Here is an 18,055-nt window from a genome sequence, read left to right as displayed (position 1 = left end):
AGCTTGGCTTGACTGCTAAGGCCCTTTTGGCCTCTGGTGCAAACAGCTGGCCAGGCAGCACCAGTAGCTTTTTCAGTCTGCCTACAATCACCAGATCTGGACATCTGTGCAAGCAACAGCTTACGTTGTGGAACAGCAAGGTTGGACATCAGATGGTTAAGTTTTCTGAACATCAGACCAAATGCATGAAGGGCTCATATGTGTCCTACTTTTTCTTAATTTACCATCTGGAAAAGGAGAATCATGGAAGCCTATCCTCAGGGGGCTTTTGGTGCGCTTACTTACATTTTGCAGCACTGTCTCAAAAAATGGTCTTAAACGTCTTGGAACCCTGGTTCAGTCTCACCCCTTTCTCTCAGCAGTCAAAGCGGTGCCTAAATTAGGAATTAGTCTCTCTAATTTTACTCAGGAACAGTCAATATTCCTACTGAATGCATGAGAGCACAATCCCTTTCATCTTCAGCACATTTATTATTGTTTCTCAAGCTAATCATTCCTTTTAACAGATCAAACATAGATGTAGATTCAAACCCTGATGCACAAACACTTGTGTCTTTCTGTTTTTGTCAGGACACTCTCTGATTGACCTAATGCTTTCAGAGTATTCTCACAATACAGAATTGTCCGTACTATGTTTACAAAGAGAAAATGCTGTTTAAACATGCACACACAGTTTGCATAACATCACAGGACATGACACTGATTTTCATTTATATCATAGAGACTTATCCTTATGACTAGTTACTTTACTAATCCTCTACTTAATCCAAGACTTCGTGGAAAAATTAAGTGATATACTTCCTTAGGATTTTATTTTTAGCATTTGCCAAGCTGTGACTGTCTTAATGGCTATGTCCCCACTACAATAATCAACAGGTAAATACACAGAGACTTAAAGTATTCATCTTTCTTATTCTCTTCTTAATCTGTGGATTTTTGTTAACAGTTTTTAACACAACAAAGTTGTACTTTACCCAAAGCATACTTGCTTTCCTAATATTATTTCTTTAGATGATGCCTTCTTATTAATGGGCCTGAACATTGCCGACCTGTACCCTGACACCACACGGTACATCACGTACGAGGGCTCCGTCACCATCCCTCCCTGCTACGAGACCTCCACTTGGATACTCATCAACAAGCCAGTTTATGTGACACAGATGCAGGTATGGAAAATCAGGATAAGAATGTTATGTTTGACGACGTGCCTTCTGTTTAGAGAGATAGAAACTTAATTTCTAATTTCCTTCCAGGCATGGCGCACAAACATGTCTGAAAAGCAAATTACTACTTTATAACCTGCACCAGCGAGCATAGTATTTTTCCTGATTGATTTGGCTAAAAGGGGCTATGTTGTACCAATAATGGGATGGAATGGACAACAGAGTCCCCCAAACCCTTTCAGCTGTTAAAAGAAACAGCCTTCTTGCCTCTAAATTGTCTCGAGGTCTAAAAAGCTTTCTCCCTCGTCTATATCTTTTTAGGCAATATAAACCGAGTTGATTTATGAGATTAAAAAAATATCATCGACATGCAGTTGAGTTGATAGTGAAACATCTAATTTACTCGCCATGTTGTAATGAAGCTGGGTCAGAACTTGAAAGCTTTTTTATGTTACTGGAGAGCAGCTCTGTGTGTCAGGCAACCTTCACTTCTCAGACAAGGAAGCTCAGCATCAAAGTGCAGCACATTACAATCCAGAACAGCACTTACCTGCATGCATCAGTGCAATCAACTCCCACACAACATCTGCCATGTACTTGCACTGCATTCACGCCTGCTTTCACTTGCTCCTCTTTTCTTCTCATATGCTTGTCATCCAGTTTTTAATCTCTCTCTCATCATTATCACCTTTCCTTTTTAGCACTTTTTTAAAATATGAGTGTTCATTGGAGTAAATTTAAAAATATTTATTGTATATGCTTTGATTAAAATATTCAGCAACAACTGTTTGATTGCAAATTATCCTCAGGATATCTTGGATGTTCTGTACAATTTTAACCCAATCCATCTGAAAATGAGCAGTTGGCAAGACTCACTGAAATACAACTTAAGGGGCGCAAACTTCAAATATTCGTAACTTAAAAAGCATTTAAAGTACCATACAGTTGTAGAATCTTTCACAATATTTTTTAAAGAACATTCACTCAAACTTGGTATGGTCAATTGGAAATGTTTCCCCTTGTTCATCTCTCTTATCTCTTTCTTCGCTCTTTTGCACATATTTTTTCATATATGAACATTTTGACCATTACAACCTACACTCTTTATTTCAACACATTTTAAAGCAGACATATTATGCCCTTTTTTTCACAAGTTGACACAATGTCCACAAGGTCCTATTTACAGTAAATATCTGTAACACGCGTTGGGATAAATGTCACAAAAATATTGTGCCACAGCTTTTTTTATAACAAAGGATTTACACCTCCTTTCATTACAACTGTTTTAGAGAGTGGAGTGAGCCCCTGCACCCCTCTGGCTGTGCTGCTTTTGAGATCATTATACATCTTTGTGTGGCCATGCAAACAGAATAATACAGTAGAAACAATTTAAATTCAAAAACCAACTGAAGCACATTCAAACCATATTACAGATCATATACTAAAGAACCTGAGAGCTCTCAGTAGCACACGGAGAAAACGAAACTCACACTAGCACACAACAGACTGAAAAAACAAATGAATGACTGGCCATTTTATTTGCAAATACTAACATTTGCTTTGTCTGCACCTTGGCTAAAAACAGCTTGTGCTGATTCCTAATTTAGGCACAGTCTTGTTGTGAGTTGTGTTGAACTGGCCCAGGTTGGTGAAATATTTATATTTTTTTAAACACTAGCACTGTTTCTTATAAGGGCAATGCTTCACTGATATTTACAAGGTGTTTTTTTTGTAATTACTACTGAAGCTGCATCCAAAAATAAAAAGATAACTGGAATTTCCAAATTCAGACTGTCGAAAGCAATCTATAAAGATGCACACAGGCTTTCAGATACCCTGGTGGGAATATAAAACATGCACAACAACTGTCACACCAACCCCTTTCATAGTACCCTCAGCCCAACAAAAAAATGTTATCTCATCTGACCAAAACCTAAAATGATGTAGACTTAGCTAAAATATGAGAGAAGATGCATTTTCTGAAGCTTTTTCTGTAGGATTAGGTCTCCACCACTGAGTCGGTTTCTAAATCAGAGTAAAAGTAGCCTAAAGGTTAGTGATCATGAAACTATAGAACTCTGTACAAAAAGTATGCATTACCCTGTGTGGGTAACAAGTTTCTGCAATGAGCGAAAGACTTGTTCTTGAGGTGATTACTGCAAGAATGAAGCTCAGGAGAATAAGTTTTCTTCACAGGAAACTGTCACCCTTAGAGACAGGCTGTAAAGCTGAGACATCCCTGGGGTGTTTAAACTGCTGCTTCTTGGCATTGAAAGGAACCTGTTTTGAGAATCTGATTAGGATGCCGTTTTGACATTTTCCAGGGGGGATATTCCTGGCAGGACTAAATAGAAGGAGGCTATGAGGTAGACCCAGAACATTCTGGCGGGTTTACAGATCCCATGTGGGCATGAAACTCCTCCAGACTCCCTTTGAGGAGCTCTGGAAAGTAAGCTACAAATAGCTATTGTCAGGTTTGATTCACACTCCAACTAGTACCTTGATAAACAGACTTATTTTTCAAGCATAGAACATGTCTTAAACTTAAAAGATCAAATTCTGATAATCCATCAACAGTAATTCTGGCATTAAGTCAAAGATTTACAGCCTTGCTTTTTATAATGACTGTGCATCCATAACTGATCCACTGTTTTATTTGTGTACAGGGAAAACACCTTTTTGTTGCAGTGGGTCACATTATTGTGCACGATTGTTGCCAGTTCTGAACTAAACTGAACAGTTTCATGTTCCCACAGATGCACTCCCTGCGCCTCCTCAGCCAGAATGAGCCATACAAGATCTTCCTGAGTATGAGCGACAACACCCGGCCCACCCAGCCTCTGCTACAGCGCTGTATCCGAACCAACATCAACTTCAGCAAGCAAGGCCGCGATTGCCCCAACAACCGCACCCTCCGCCCACAGTATAGAGGTATTGTGATTGGTGTGGGACTATTTCTGTATGAATCAGTCATAACATTCTGTCAGATTTTATTGCCAAGTGTGGTTTCGTTTTCCATTATACACTTTCCATCTTTTATAGCTAATTAGGCCAGCTTTTACGGGCACATGCCAAGACCGGAGATATTTTACAGCCTTTTTTACCTTCAAATGTTAAACTCGTTGGCTCCTTTCACTCACTTGAAAATAAACAGAAACTTTCAGTCAAAACTAGGGAATCATTATGTAAGGTTTGGACAGTGGGATGTCTCTTACTTTACTAAGGATGACACCAGTTACTGTATGACAAGCAGAAAGAAGCACAGCATCCAAATTCTGGCTAAACTGATATGTTATACAGATAAAGTGATAGCAATAAAGAGACTGGCTGCAGTATATGCATTGTGAACAAAAGCTCATCTTTATTTTTACACACCTCTACCAAAAGACCATGTCCACTTTTTGATCATGAAAAATACAACCCCTCCTCCTTTATCTTATCTCTCACTTCAATGGAGTAGTAAAATTAACAGCATTATACCTATATGAATACAACAATAATCTCATTCAGTTATATTTATAGGATTTATAGATGAACATCTGGGGACACAGTACCAGTCTTTCCTACAGGCATAGATGTTGGCCTAGGGTGGCCATGTACTGGTTATGGCACACATAGCAAGTCAAGTTTATGTCTGCAGGTGTTGGAGTGCTAAGCTCATGTAATGTCATTAGCTTCACAATGAAAAGGTTGAGTCATTAGGCGCCCAGTTTTTAAAACAAACAACAGAAGAACAAAGAGAGGTGAAATAAAGACAGTTTTTGTTATCTGCTGCATGTTTTTGCCCACTTTTATTACCGTCTCACTGTCAATTATATGGATTATACGGATATGGTTTAAATATGCTATTTAAAGGGGTCTGTTGGCTTAGAATGTTGGTGACCGTTTTATCAATTCCAGGATTGTGTTTAAAGTTTGTATTATCCTACAGAAAATAGTTCACAACCTAGAGGAAAAGAATAGTTTTTTTTCTTAATATTTGTTAAACAGACTGTTCATTAATGTTCTCCACAATGATTTTAATTATTGTCCTCTAGTTCATCTCAGCTGATTCTCTGCTGCAGTGAAAAGGAGACGTTAATATTAAAACCAAATATCTGCAGGGGCATTTAACAGTTCTTACTTCTATTTTAGTTTCTTTTTTAAAACAAAAGGTTGATGAAGAGGCATGTGAACAACTCTTTGATTTAAAACTTGACTTCAAACCATTTATTGCCATTTAAGTTTGTGTCTTCACTGAAATGTACAAGCCAAATACATGAATTTATATCCATTTTTTGATGATACAACAAAGATCAGTAGGTTCCATACACATCACATGGAAAATAAAATAAAGTAAATTTTGAATACATGTGAATTTCTCGAATCAAACCCTCAAAAGTGACATTTTTATAGAAGCTGTTGTGTATTGTTATTATTGTTTATTAGTTTAAATGTTCTCTTTTTTTGTATGCTCGTATTCTTACATCTTATCAAATACCACTAATAATATCTAATTATTGGTTGCATCAACAAAAGTAGTTTCAACCTATATTGTATTATTTGTTACTATTTGTTCATTTAGTTTTCGAGTGGCAGTAATGAGGTTTGATAATGGCTCTTCGTGAACTGTAACTATCTGTAAGTGTCTGTGTGTGTTGTATTCTTTATCTATTATTGCCAACCAATAATGCAATGAAGGCTTCATAAATGTGAACTTGGTTGTCCATTTTTATAAATAACATTGTTAAATCACACGCTAGTAATGCAATGGGATCTAATAAGATTTTTAAAACTCATCATGTTCAGTTTCTTAAGAACACGTCAACGCTGTGATTTAATGTGCTTTTTTTGTCCAAGATCTTACCAGCCCGATTTTATATCATCCTAAATGCCTTGATTGCAGTGGATGCTGCTTGTGACCAAGGAGCTTCACAAGAATTTACATGAGAAAAAAATCACATATTGTACTGTATGAAACTAAGAAATGGCAAACAGTCTCTAATGAGTCTGAATATATTTAAGTTTGCTTTAGCAATTCTTCTCACCAAATTAACGTGCCTCAAATTTTTGGTGAGAACTCAACATGATTCTTCATAGATATTGATAGAATAATGCACAATTATTTTTAATTAAATTATTTCAGTGTTTTAGTGCTTTTGAACTGCTCATCAACCTGACAGCTGGACTAATGTACTTTGGGTCACTTTATTCTGAGTAGATGATAAACCTTTCAAGCCTCATCCTTTTGAAAATGACAGATTCATTCAAGATCAGATACGTTCAAATCCATGGGTAATAAGCTGATATCTAACTGGGATTTCTTCTTTTGTTCTGATCAGCTCTATGGATTTGCTGATGAAAAAAATGTGGCACCTTACACCTTTAGGTTCAGAATGAGAGGTGAAAAAGAAATTTGGTGTATGCTAAAGAAATTTTGATAGCATTTGAGGTTCTCATTGCCAGTTGCCGTGGTAACTGACTGAGAGTTTAAGTAACTTCTCTTTCTTGAACGGAAATCCCAGAGTTTAACACATCTCAGACTCAGGGTTTGCACAAACCACTTTTTTGTAATAGAACCTTGTCAGCAAGTCTCATGGGCGCATCCCTAAAACTGCTTTTCCCAGGAAATTACCTGTGAGAGAAAGGGATAAAAAAATAATGTAGAAAGCATCCCAAACAAAAACAGAACTCATCATTACTAGATTGATATAATTAAAGGAACCATAAAAAATCTGAACTTTACAGTTAGTGACTTGGTTCAGCATACTTTTTGGAATGTTTGAGTTGAAATGATGCACCTGTTTTTGTAAGAAATTCACTCATAAACTGTCAGTGACATACAGTTTCGCAGCGATTCACAAAAGATATTAGGCTTTAAAATGTAAGTTTTAGATGAAGTTCTGTCAGACATCTCACCTGAGACAAACTTCAGACTTCAAATTACAGTGATAAAAAAGTAAAGAGAAATATAATATGCAGGCAGGCAGCTATATCGGTTGGGTTGGTATGCTGTTTCAAATGTGACATGTAGATCATAAAAACAATAGCTGGTTCCCAACAGTTCACATTACAGCAGTTCACAAATGACAGTTGTTTGCAAACTGCAGACAAAATTGTGGGTGCCAACTGACATAATGCTTGGTGTCGTTTGTTTTGATCAAGAAAAAAATTCTTTGTTTTTTCATGGTTCATCACTGTAAATTCTTTAAAAACAACTACAAGGCTCAATACCAATGAAGTTGGGGTGCTATGTAAAATATAAACAAAAAACAAAATGCAATCAGTAGAAAATTTCAAACACCAATGTCATATTTACATTTGAACACAGGAGACATCCCAAGTGCATTTATTACAAAAGCATGGCTTCAAAGTAGAGTCTGGGTGCTGGATCAGCCCACCTGCAGTCCAGACTGTTTACCAACTGAAAACATTAGGTGTATTATGAAACAGAAAACACAACAAAGAAAACTCAGCTAGAATTCTGCAATAGACATGAGTGGGACAACATTTCTCTCCTACAGGTCATGCAACAGGTCTCTTTTTGAGGCATGTTGCTTCCATCAAAACCCAAGTATTTTTAACGAAATAATACAATATCTCATACTTTACATTTAATATGTTTTCTATATTCTGTTGTGAATTAAATATTAGTTTAAGAGATAATGTCTATTCACATTTTTTTTTAATGGAATTGAATTGACTTAAAAACTGCAGCAATATTAATAATGATAAACAGGAAATTGAATATTTATCTTAACTTCTTTTTGTCTATTTGAAAAATAGTGTATTATAACATGGACTGCATATACGTACTGTATTTATGTGTGAAATAGTGTGTGGGAGTTTAATGTCTGCACAAATGTAAAAGTAGAAGTGCGTAGGCTAGGTGGTTGATGTAAAAAAAAAAAAAAGACGTGAAAAAAAATTGCTGGTGCGCAAACACACACAGAGAATACACAACAAGACATCAAGATCCTCTACGAATAGATGCACTCAACAGCCTCTCTTGTGTGCTCTAAATATATCCGTTATTGATCCGATCGTGCCAACATGTGTTCCACAGCATCAAATACATTTCACAGTCTCTGCTTCCTTTTGATATTCGCCTTTGCAATAAAGAGCCCAACACTCAGGGTGAAAGAACCAAAGCGTCAGGCACATAGGAGACAGAGAGCATCAACCAAAATCAAAAGCTAGAACAAACCAGTGTTTCCTGGGGGTACTCAGTGGGTCTAATTAAAGGTTTGTTTGATCACAGGTTTGACTTTAGCAATGTACCTAATACAATCAACATCTATAATGACTGTTTATGCCCATCTCCTTGCCAGAATTTGGAATTGTTCACTAATCTACAAAGGTCAAGGTCAAATTGATTTAAAGCATCACTAGAGCATTCGGTAATTTATATTTAGTTTTTTGGGTCCATCTAAAGTTGGTGCATATAACAACCCTGTTGTAAAAACATCATGTGAGCCCTGCATATACACAGCCATGCACATGAATTTGTTGTCATGCTGAAGAGACTGACACCTTCAGAGGCCAACAAAAAGTTAAAGTGACAATTTGGTGTATTGTTACAGGGACTAAAAAGAAAATTAATGCATATTTTTAAATAGTATGACATGTTATGAAAAAAAAAATTCTAGTTTATCTGTAGTACAGCTGGATTAGTATAAAGTCTATATCGGTCTAAAATGAAGAGGTAAACTGTTCCACGGATTGCTCAGTCAGATGTCTGTTTTAATCTTGTTCTCTGAACATTTGAGAACAACTGGTTTATTGAACTCAGTGCTCTTATGAAACTGTGAATCTTAAGATGATTTGTTAAATATATAAGTAATATAATCTTGAAATGATTTTGAAAATGCACAGGTAGCTAGAGAGGGTGTGTCAAGACTGCAGTACAGTGTCCATGCTTTTTCAGGCCAGTTAAAAGGTTAGCTTCTGCGTTCTGAAATATTTGTAAGTTACTGTAGTGTAGTCAAGATTTGACAAAAGCATCATTGTCTTTTGTCTTTTAGGGTGAGATTAAGGATTCCCATTAGCTATTGTTGAGTACACAGTCAGTTGGTGCCTTGCAAATATGTTATAGTGTTTTGCTGCCAGAAGTCAAACTGGACAAACGTCTGCTTTGTGATAGAGTGAAAGTAATTGTTAAGATAGCATTGTCCAGTGCGGCTGTTATCTGTGTTTTTCACTGGGGCTTCTTTGCTATTTATCGTTTTTGGCACTTCATCCTCTTTGTTGTGAAATGTGTCGTTTCGGCTCGAACTAACTTTCAACCAATGAACATTCACTCAACATGTTGTGTCCTCCCCAGAGCCTCAGTATTTTTGGAGGACTGCACATCAGTTTGTCTGTATTGAAAAAGTGTCTGTCTACGGAGGCTGAGAGGAATGCAGATGGATACCACTATGATCTATAAAATGCTTCTTAATCGTAAAAGCGTAAGAGCACTGACCTGCTTTTTCAACTTAAAGTAGGAACAAATCGTAGCCATATTTTTCTTATTCACTCCCAAAGTCATCACTCTCAAACTGATATTGACAAAAAGATTGACCAGTTTCTGACTGTTGAATCAGACACTCCTAGTGATAAAGTGCATTTTATTGCATGTTTTCAGTTTTCACCACAGTGTTTGTCACATCTCTAAGCTGAACAGCTCTGACTTCTTTTAAGGCTTCTGTCACAGAATTGCTCCTAAAATTGCTGCACATTATGTAATGGGATACATTTCATGTTTTGTTTTTTTAACCAATTTGGGCTGGATCCACTGTAACTCTAAACAATTTCTCTGATTAGATTTGTGTCAGACAGGCATGGTTACAGGATTTCCTGTACAATAGAACATTTTTAAAGCATGAGGTTGGACGGATGCCTCATTGATCTCAAAGATCTAACAAGGTGGAAGGTGATTTAAAATCTGCTGCACAACAGTGGGGTGGTTAGCATTGGCCTTGTATAAAAGATTTCTAGGTTGAAATGTATGGAGTTAGCAGGTTAAATGCTACATGGACTGTACTCAAATCACTTTAACACTTCCTGCCAAATCCATCCATTCACTCATGCACTCAAGCAGCACAGGCTACACTATCATACACATTCACTCTGGTGGATGCATTGGTTGTCAATGTGGGTTTCAGTGTCTTGCCCAAGAAAGATTCGACATGTGGCCCGGGGAAGCCATGAGTCAACCCACCAACTTTCCGATTGGCAGGCAACTGCTCTTCCTCCGGAGCTATAGCTGCACCGCATGTTTTCCCTGTGCGCGCATGGATTATCTCCGGTAGATTAATAGGTCAGTTGGTAATTCTAAATTGATTGTCAGGGTCCTTTTAGAGAGGCTGTAGCCACAACGATGAATGAGGTAAAGCAGGTGTGAATGAATGTGAATGGAATGCCTTATTGGGAAGGCAAGGGTTAGAAAAGTAAGTCTTTGGGACTTCACAAACCCACATTTTGCAACAAATGCAGAGGACTTAAATAGTAGTGGTCACTTTGTAGGGATGAAGTAGCCAACCTTCCAAAATTTCTAAAGGTCAGTTTTCAGGATTCCACTATCAGTTTGGGCACTCAGTTCCATTTAATGGAGAAGCAAACAAAACATGCTTAATAGTTTGAAAAGAATAAAATCACACTTTTGGAACTGCCTTGTTACTCCTGTATTCCACCGGACCCTTTTATGTTTAATTCTCTCTTCAGTGCCTTGGATAGAATTGGTTGTAACCATTCTATGCATGGCTTTTAATTCCACCAGATGTGCTGTTCATTTTAAAGTGGCTCAACACTGCACTAAAAATACGTCCCTGGTCTATTTTTCATGAAAGACATTTCAAGATGCATAGAACAGATGAGCAGGCAGGAGGTTGGAAAAGGATAGAAGAGTCCAGTCATTTCTCATTATAGACCCTTTACAGGTCCCCAATGTGTATTAGTTGACTACATCAATATAACCGGTGGCAGTTGGCCAGAAACCAACAGGTTGCAGAATTTAAGCATGAATAATGATAGGTTTTAAAAAAAAAACACTATTTTCTTTATGTTATAAAGGACAGCACTAGGAAAGACAATGGGTAAAGAATTGTCTGTAGGATTTTTGAGATTTGACAGGACTGAAGAAAAAAACGGGTACAGTTATGCAGTATACATATTTTTCTTCTGAAACACTACCTGTGTCATGTGAAGCCATGCAAGAACAGACATAAAACCATGTCACAGATGGAATGCAACGCAGCTGCATTAGGTGTAATCTAAGGATTAAAGTCTATATCCCACTCTGAGATGCTGTTGTGGGACCTTAAAAAGAAAAGAAAAAAAAGCTGTCCATACAACAGAATGCCTGCGCTAAAGCATTTCCGGAAAAAATTGTGTCACTGGATCAACGTCAGAGACTGATCTTCCCTTCCCAGAGGTGGCTTGAAATAGCTTTTTTTTTAGTGTCTATGATCACTGAAGTACAGTTTTTCTTTTTTGTTTGTTTGTTTACTGAGGTCGTCTTTGTTCTGTGGTAAAGTTGTTTGAAGATCTGAGGCAATTTAGCATGAGATATCCACATCAAGAGAAGAAATCAGGAGAGGGTTGAATTTCTATTCATGGCATTCTACAGAGGACAGAGGACCTGGGTAAGACTTGACAGGATTGCGTGTAGAATTGTACAGTTTCAGTCTTGAGCTGATTTACTGTTACTTTTGTAACGCTCCTGGGAGCTGATATACCACCCTTCAGAATTTTGGACTCCAGCCCTGCACCACATTGTTTTGCTTCACAGTCGCTTCACAATTTTGCAGGCTTTTGATTTTTGTCTGTGAGGCCTCTTCAACATGACATAGAATTAATGTACATGGTTGTCCGTGTGCAGGGCCACAAGGGGATTTGTTTTTTATGACAGTGGTGTCATATCTCAAACCGTAGAGGGGAGCCAACGAGCAACACATTTGTGTAGTTCACTAATGTTATTTCAAGACTGTCAAGCTATTTGCATAAGTAAATTATAAATCGCCGGTGCACACTTTTCTCAGTACTCTCAAAACATTACTTCTGAACAAAAGGAACAAGCCCAGATAATAACTTTACTCACTTCACACAATGAACGCAAAAATAAAGTGTAACTTGTGTGCTTTTTTAATTCCAAGGAGTCCTGATGGAGCAGGGGCATTTTATGTTTCTAGTCACCAAAACTGCTCGCTCAAATTTGCTAAATGATCATAATCTGGGATGACAATGTTTCCAATTATACAAATCTCTTCCATCTGGAACAAACCTTGAATCTAAAAATAGAAAGAGTCCAGAGTGCTCTAATGGTCAAGCAAGAGCAATGAAGGGGTTCTTTGGTTATGGACACAAGTATTGAAAAGCAAAAATTAATTAAAGGCACTCTTCTTAAAAAAACGAAACTGCCTTTATTAGCAAGGCTCCCTCCTGATAAAAATGTTTTATATTTTATTCAAGCTCATGTGTGTTGCTGACTCTATCACCTCTCTTTGATGACAAATATTTTGACATGTTATCTGTTTAAGTGTTTGATAGAAAAGGTAAATTGGTTTACCTGGCAGATTCCTCATTGCTGCTTAAGTTAGGAAATGTTTTTAGTTTATGGAATTATTTATTCATTGAATCTTTTAAGTCCTTTATGGGGAAACTAAGGGAAATCAAAGTGCAATTGAACACAATTTAAAGTATACTTTGCAAGAAACTGTGCCGTGCATGAGATTTAGACACCTAAGATATTCTTGTAGGTCGTATCTATCACAGAGTAAAATCAGGAAGGCATCTGATTCTGCAGCTTGACAACAACCACAGATGGTCTTGCCCCTACAGAACCCTTGTTTAAACATCATAGAGTCAGTCAGGGATTATATGAAGACAGAAAACACTAAGCCAGGCAGGTCTGGAAAGCAAGTGTGGACGTTTCTGTAGCAACCTTGCTGCCATCCTGCGGAAAACTATGTGGGACTGGACAAATGGTGGTCCCAGCTGCACTCTGTATGAAGTTAACACTCCTAAAGCTTTTGCACAACTTTGCAGAGATATTATGATGCAAAGATATCAACCTGCTTCTGACAAGTTACAACAAGAACGCAGAAAATTCTTCTTAGCACAAACAAGTTTGGATTTCATGGTTGTCCATTCCTTTTGGTACTTTATGCTGCTATTTTTAATTGTGCGAGCCTTGCATAGATAGTACACTTTCTTTGTCCATTACATTGGGGAACGTTACTTTCTAACATCTCTAATATCATCCTTAAAACGTGTTCATTTTCAGAGTTTTTGAATGTGAATGTGCGCCATAATCATTAATACTTATAACTAGTGAAATTAATTTGTAAAAAAGCTGGGACAAACTGATACTTCACCTTTCTCATGTACACATTTTTTTTTTAACCTCACAGCTTCTCCCTGTTTTTCTGTTTTATTCCAAACTGCTCATACTTTCTGTATTAATCTAATTTCTCTTCTCTTCCTCAGTGAATCAGTGGCTCCTGAAATAGAAGATCAAAAAAAGAAGTGCAGCTGAAGCACCAGGAGAGGAGGAACTGAGCTTAACTGAACAAACAGGAGAAAAACTGAATGGAAAACACAATTGCTGCACTTCACTAAAGACAGCTCAACTAAACTGACATCAGATAAACTCAGTTTATGAAACTCCAAACCAACCGCTGCGCTGGCCTCCTACACACTTATAGTCTAACACAACTCACCGGGGCCGGCACAGTGAGGGTGCAGATCACTTCAGACTGTGAAATAGTCCATAAGGATTCTAATGTCTACACTGTACTGTGTTTTCATTTGTTTGTTTTGTGTCACAAATACTGCAGTTATAAAGACTCGACAATTTGAGGCTGGTTTTCAGAGGGATGATTATTAACTAAAGAGAACATTGGATCTGAGCTTCAGAGGGCATCTATTAAAACTCTCATCTACGCACTTGAAAAATTTACATGTACTGGTGGTCTGTGGTATGATAATGAAAGACAAAGGGGTAACTAAAGAAGGTAATTTCAAAGAGAATATGACGTGTGAATTTCAGATTACATAGCTAAAGGGGGAAAAACATGGGCTGATTATCATGTTGTGTTTTGAAACTCAAAAAAGAAAGAAGAAGAAAAAGGCTTTGAATGGTTGAAATTGTGTGTCTTAAAGTTTGATGTGTAATTTTAAAAATAAGTTTTACTTGATGGAATCTAAGTTTTAAGGGATTGTGTATTTATTTTCTTTAATGCCAAAATAATATCAATATAATATTCAAATTTCTGCAAGCATTACAGATTACAGTTTACCCGAGTTTTCCCTTTCACAACTGCAGGACTCCTTGCTCTTTGTTTGTTCAACACATCTTCTGAGTTTCAAATGTACTAATCTTTACAGATCTTTGCAGATGTAGATTTGTGCTGGTGTTGCAGGTTTGCAGGTTTTTCAGAGGTGAGTTCCCACCACCCACATATTAGAGATCTGATCACATAGTTTCAAATTTGGATGTCTTGCATAACTCAAAATGCATCGGCAGTGTTCTACAAGATTTCAAAGTCTCAAAATATAACATAACAGTCTTTCTTGACTGCTGAAACCTTTTCTTAAAATATCGTCTAAATTTCCAAAAACTCTACACACAAATCCACAACTGCTCACTCAAAAAGTTTCAACTTCCAGGTCAAAGCCAAACTCTATGTTCAAGACAATACAGTTTTTCTAGACAATTTTTTTTTAATTGCTATAAGATATAAGACAAAAGCTCTCAAAAACACATACACGTTTCCATTTTTTTCTGCTATTCGACTTCAAACTAAAATAGTTTACATAACAAATGAAGTGAAAAAAATAATTAATACAGCAGACAGCAGATAAAAATGTTGCCACACTACTGCTTAGCCTTAGTCTTTTTCCTCTTACTCATGTTCTTTCTTTTCTTCCTCCTCCTCTCCATTTTCCTCATATTTATTTTTTGGATGCATTATTCTAAACCCAGGTGAACTGACCCAAGGCCCTAGATTCTGACTTGTGTGTGAGCAGTTATATTTCAACCAGAATTGTGTATTTGTTGGATTCAGGCTTTGGTGACTTGAGTGAGCAAAGACTGCAAAAGCTTTCTAAATGAGCAACTGCTGTAGGTAGTAGAAGATGTTATATGAAGTGATTTGTGTGTACAGTTTTTCACAAAGCATTTAGGGTGAGCTTTTTGGGGGGGTTTACCTCATAAGTCTGGTAATTGTTAGTCAGTAATCAAGAAAAAGTCTCATTTGCAACGCTGGCATTTTATAGACCTGCACAGATGGAGCCACTGGAGAAAGGGACTAATCCCAAACTTTGCATGATTTTAAAGTGGTTCACTGGTTTTCATGTTAGCTCATTAAAATGTGTTCACACAACTCACATCGCATCAGGTCCTTACTTTTTACAGCAGCAGATCTTTTGCTTTTCCATTTTTCATAAAATTTCTAACAAAACATTTCACAATTAATGCCCAACCATGAGCTAAATGACCATTTACGAAATACCTATCTTGAAAAATTGATAGTCCAGTCACAGCAAAGCAGCTTTTTACAGTAACACTTCACAATAAGGGACAAGTGAACTGATAAATAAGTGGAACATGACCTGCTCGTACATCCCTATTAACCGCTCATCTCGAACTATATTGCCCATAAGGATTATGATTATGCAGCACAGATAGGTGGTTAACAAACTTCGGACTTTACCAGAGAATTTTACATTCTTTAAACCTAATCGTTGGTTGTCACCATTTATCATTGTAAACATTGCAGGGTAGGTCCTCTAATCCTAATCATTTCATACTCATTTTATACTGGAAATACATTAAGAATACTGTTGTTCAAACTATATTTACTATATTTATATGAAAATATCCAAGACCCAATTATCACTGTTAATATTTAGGCTGTTTACATGATACAAAAAAAAATAACAACATCTACATGTAAACATGTTAGTCCAAACAAAAACATACAAAATCAAGCTTCTCTAAACCAGATTACGGTAAAAGAAAATATAGTTTGGGTTCGAATCACTCCTGCATGTATACGCTCAACTACACTCAAATGGGTCGATGCGCTCTGCACATGCTCTATATTTCCATGTTTTTTCACAATTTTTTTCTAAACACACTACAGTTGAATATCATATTCATAAAGACAAATCCCCAAAATTTTGAAAGGTCTATATGGTGAGCCATGAACATCACTTTTAAAGATGAAGGCTGCAAGCACTATAAAATCTGACCAAGGGCAGAAATCAGTTCTCCATGCCAGACTGTGGATGTATTTGTTCTACATGAATCATTAGCTGGTTAAGATGTAACTGAATTATGTCTCTTTCACATTATTTGGGGGAAGGATCGAACGGCTCATGCTTGTTGTTGCCAGTCCTCTTTTACTGCTGCTTCTCACTCATTTTTATTCAATATATTTTATACAACAGACTTTGGTTGACATAAGACATTTATATTGCTAAATTAATAATTTTCCTTTCAAAAGTAAACCTTATCCGCCATTACTACAACTCTGAAGCCAACATGAATGCTATTTACAAATGGAAATGAGGTCAAGAGCATAAGTTAGTAGTATGTGAACATGTAAATAGCTTCAGTCTCTCGGCACAATTTGTGCCATAAAACAGGTAAGCTGTATATATGGAGCATCGCGGTAGTTCTGTCAGAACCACTCTCGTCAAAACGAGACGAGAACAGAGATGAATTTCAGAAGCTTATTCTGAATGCATACAATTTATGTTTGGCGGTATGGCTCTGTTCGGAGGAAGTTCCCGACTTTTCCATGAGCTCCATGGAAGCCAAGACAGGGAACAGCAGCATCCTCAGGTGGAGTGCCTTCCATTTGCTGTAAAGGCAACAAACACCCTAGAACAGAGCAAGCAACAATGACAACAGTATGACATTGTTTGGCAATGAGAAGTCGGTGGAGCAGGGGAGGTGGTGGGTGCAAGCAGAGAGCAAAAAAAGCAGTGACAGCAAACCAAGTTTAAATGAAGTGCCCCAAATGCCAGCATCCAATTGCGAGCGTCAGCTGATTACCCATTGAGCGCAGCTGGCCATAAGGGTTGGGTCGGCGTCAGCCAATAGGCAAAGGGCGCGTTGACTACGTGGTCTGCCAGAACTAACGCGGTGCTCCATTTCTGGCAGACCACGTAGTCAACGCGCCCTTGCCTATTGGCTGACGCCGACCCAATCCCTATGGCTCCACAACCAGCTACGCTCAATGGGTAATCAGCTCCTGCTCGCAATTGGATGCTGGCATTTGGGGCGCTTCATTTAAACTTGGTTTGCTGTCACTGCTTTTTTTTTTGCTTTCTGCTTGCAGCCTTCCACAGCAGCTCCCCGCGTAGGGGCAAAAAGTTTTGCTTCTGCTTACAAGACGTAGCTCCGATTAGCATACGCGCCGATGCTAGTATTATTATTGTGCTGCTTACCTTGTCGTCCGGCATGGATCCCCGCTGCCGGCGGAGTCAGAGATTCGGCTGAGATGGACGCGTGGAGGACATCCAGCCGAGCCAAGACGCGACACCGGGCGAGCTGTCACAGCGGGCTCCTGTACGTGGCAGGGCTTGCCGCGGTTAGACACGCGGCTTATTTTACACCGATTCACATGATTTTGCGTGACTATTGGTCCGTGGATCCTCGCGGTGTTGCTTCTAAGGTGGAGCGCGCGCCTCAGGCGCTACACGCTGTGATTGGTATGTCTGCATTACAGTCTGATGGGTGCGGCGCCACCTGTCGTGTCGGGGTGTGAGTGCTTGTGCCTGTGGATACAGTGGGAGGTGATGTGAGTCAGAGGGGTCAATGTTGGAAACATTGTTTGGACTAGTTCCTCCTCTCAGTGCTAGCTACAGCATTGCTCGTTTATCCACCAGCAAACAAGTCTATTTTATTTTTATTTGTTCCC

General features: G+C 38.0%; 1 protein-coding gene across 2 annotated transcripts in view; it reads left to right on the top strand.

Moving 5' to 3' along the window:
- LOC142371101 (carbonic anhydrase-related protein 10-like) overlaps positions 1 to 16,719 on the top strand; it is a 168,195-nt gene extending 151,476 nt beyond the window's left edge. For both annotated transcript variants that reach the window (XM_075453707.1, XM_075453706.1), the window contains exons 7-9: positions 1,012 to 1,166; positions 3,920 to 4,094; positions 13,611 to 16,719. In XM_075453707.1, coding sequence (XP_075309822.1) covers positions 1,012 to 1,166; positions 3,920 to 4,094; positions 13,611 to 13,633 — 353 coding nt within the window. In that variant the 3' untranslated portion in view covers positions 13,634 to 16,719. The remainder of the gene's footprint in view (positions 1 to 1,011; positions 1,167 to 3,919; positions 4,095 to 13,610) is intronic.
- The last annotated feature ends 1,336 nt before the right edge of the window (positions 16,720 to 18,055 follow it).

Source organism: Odontesthes bonariensis, chromosome 21, assembly GCF_027942865.1.
Source record: "Odontesthes bonariensis isolate fOdoBon6 chromosome 21, fOdoBon6.hap1, whole genome shotgun sequence".
Lineage (NCBI taxonomy): Eukaryota > Metazoa > Chordata > Actinopteri > Atheriniformes > Atherinopsidae > Odontesthes > Odontesthes bonariensis.
This window is presented reverse-complemented; position numbering and strand designations above follow the sequence as displayed.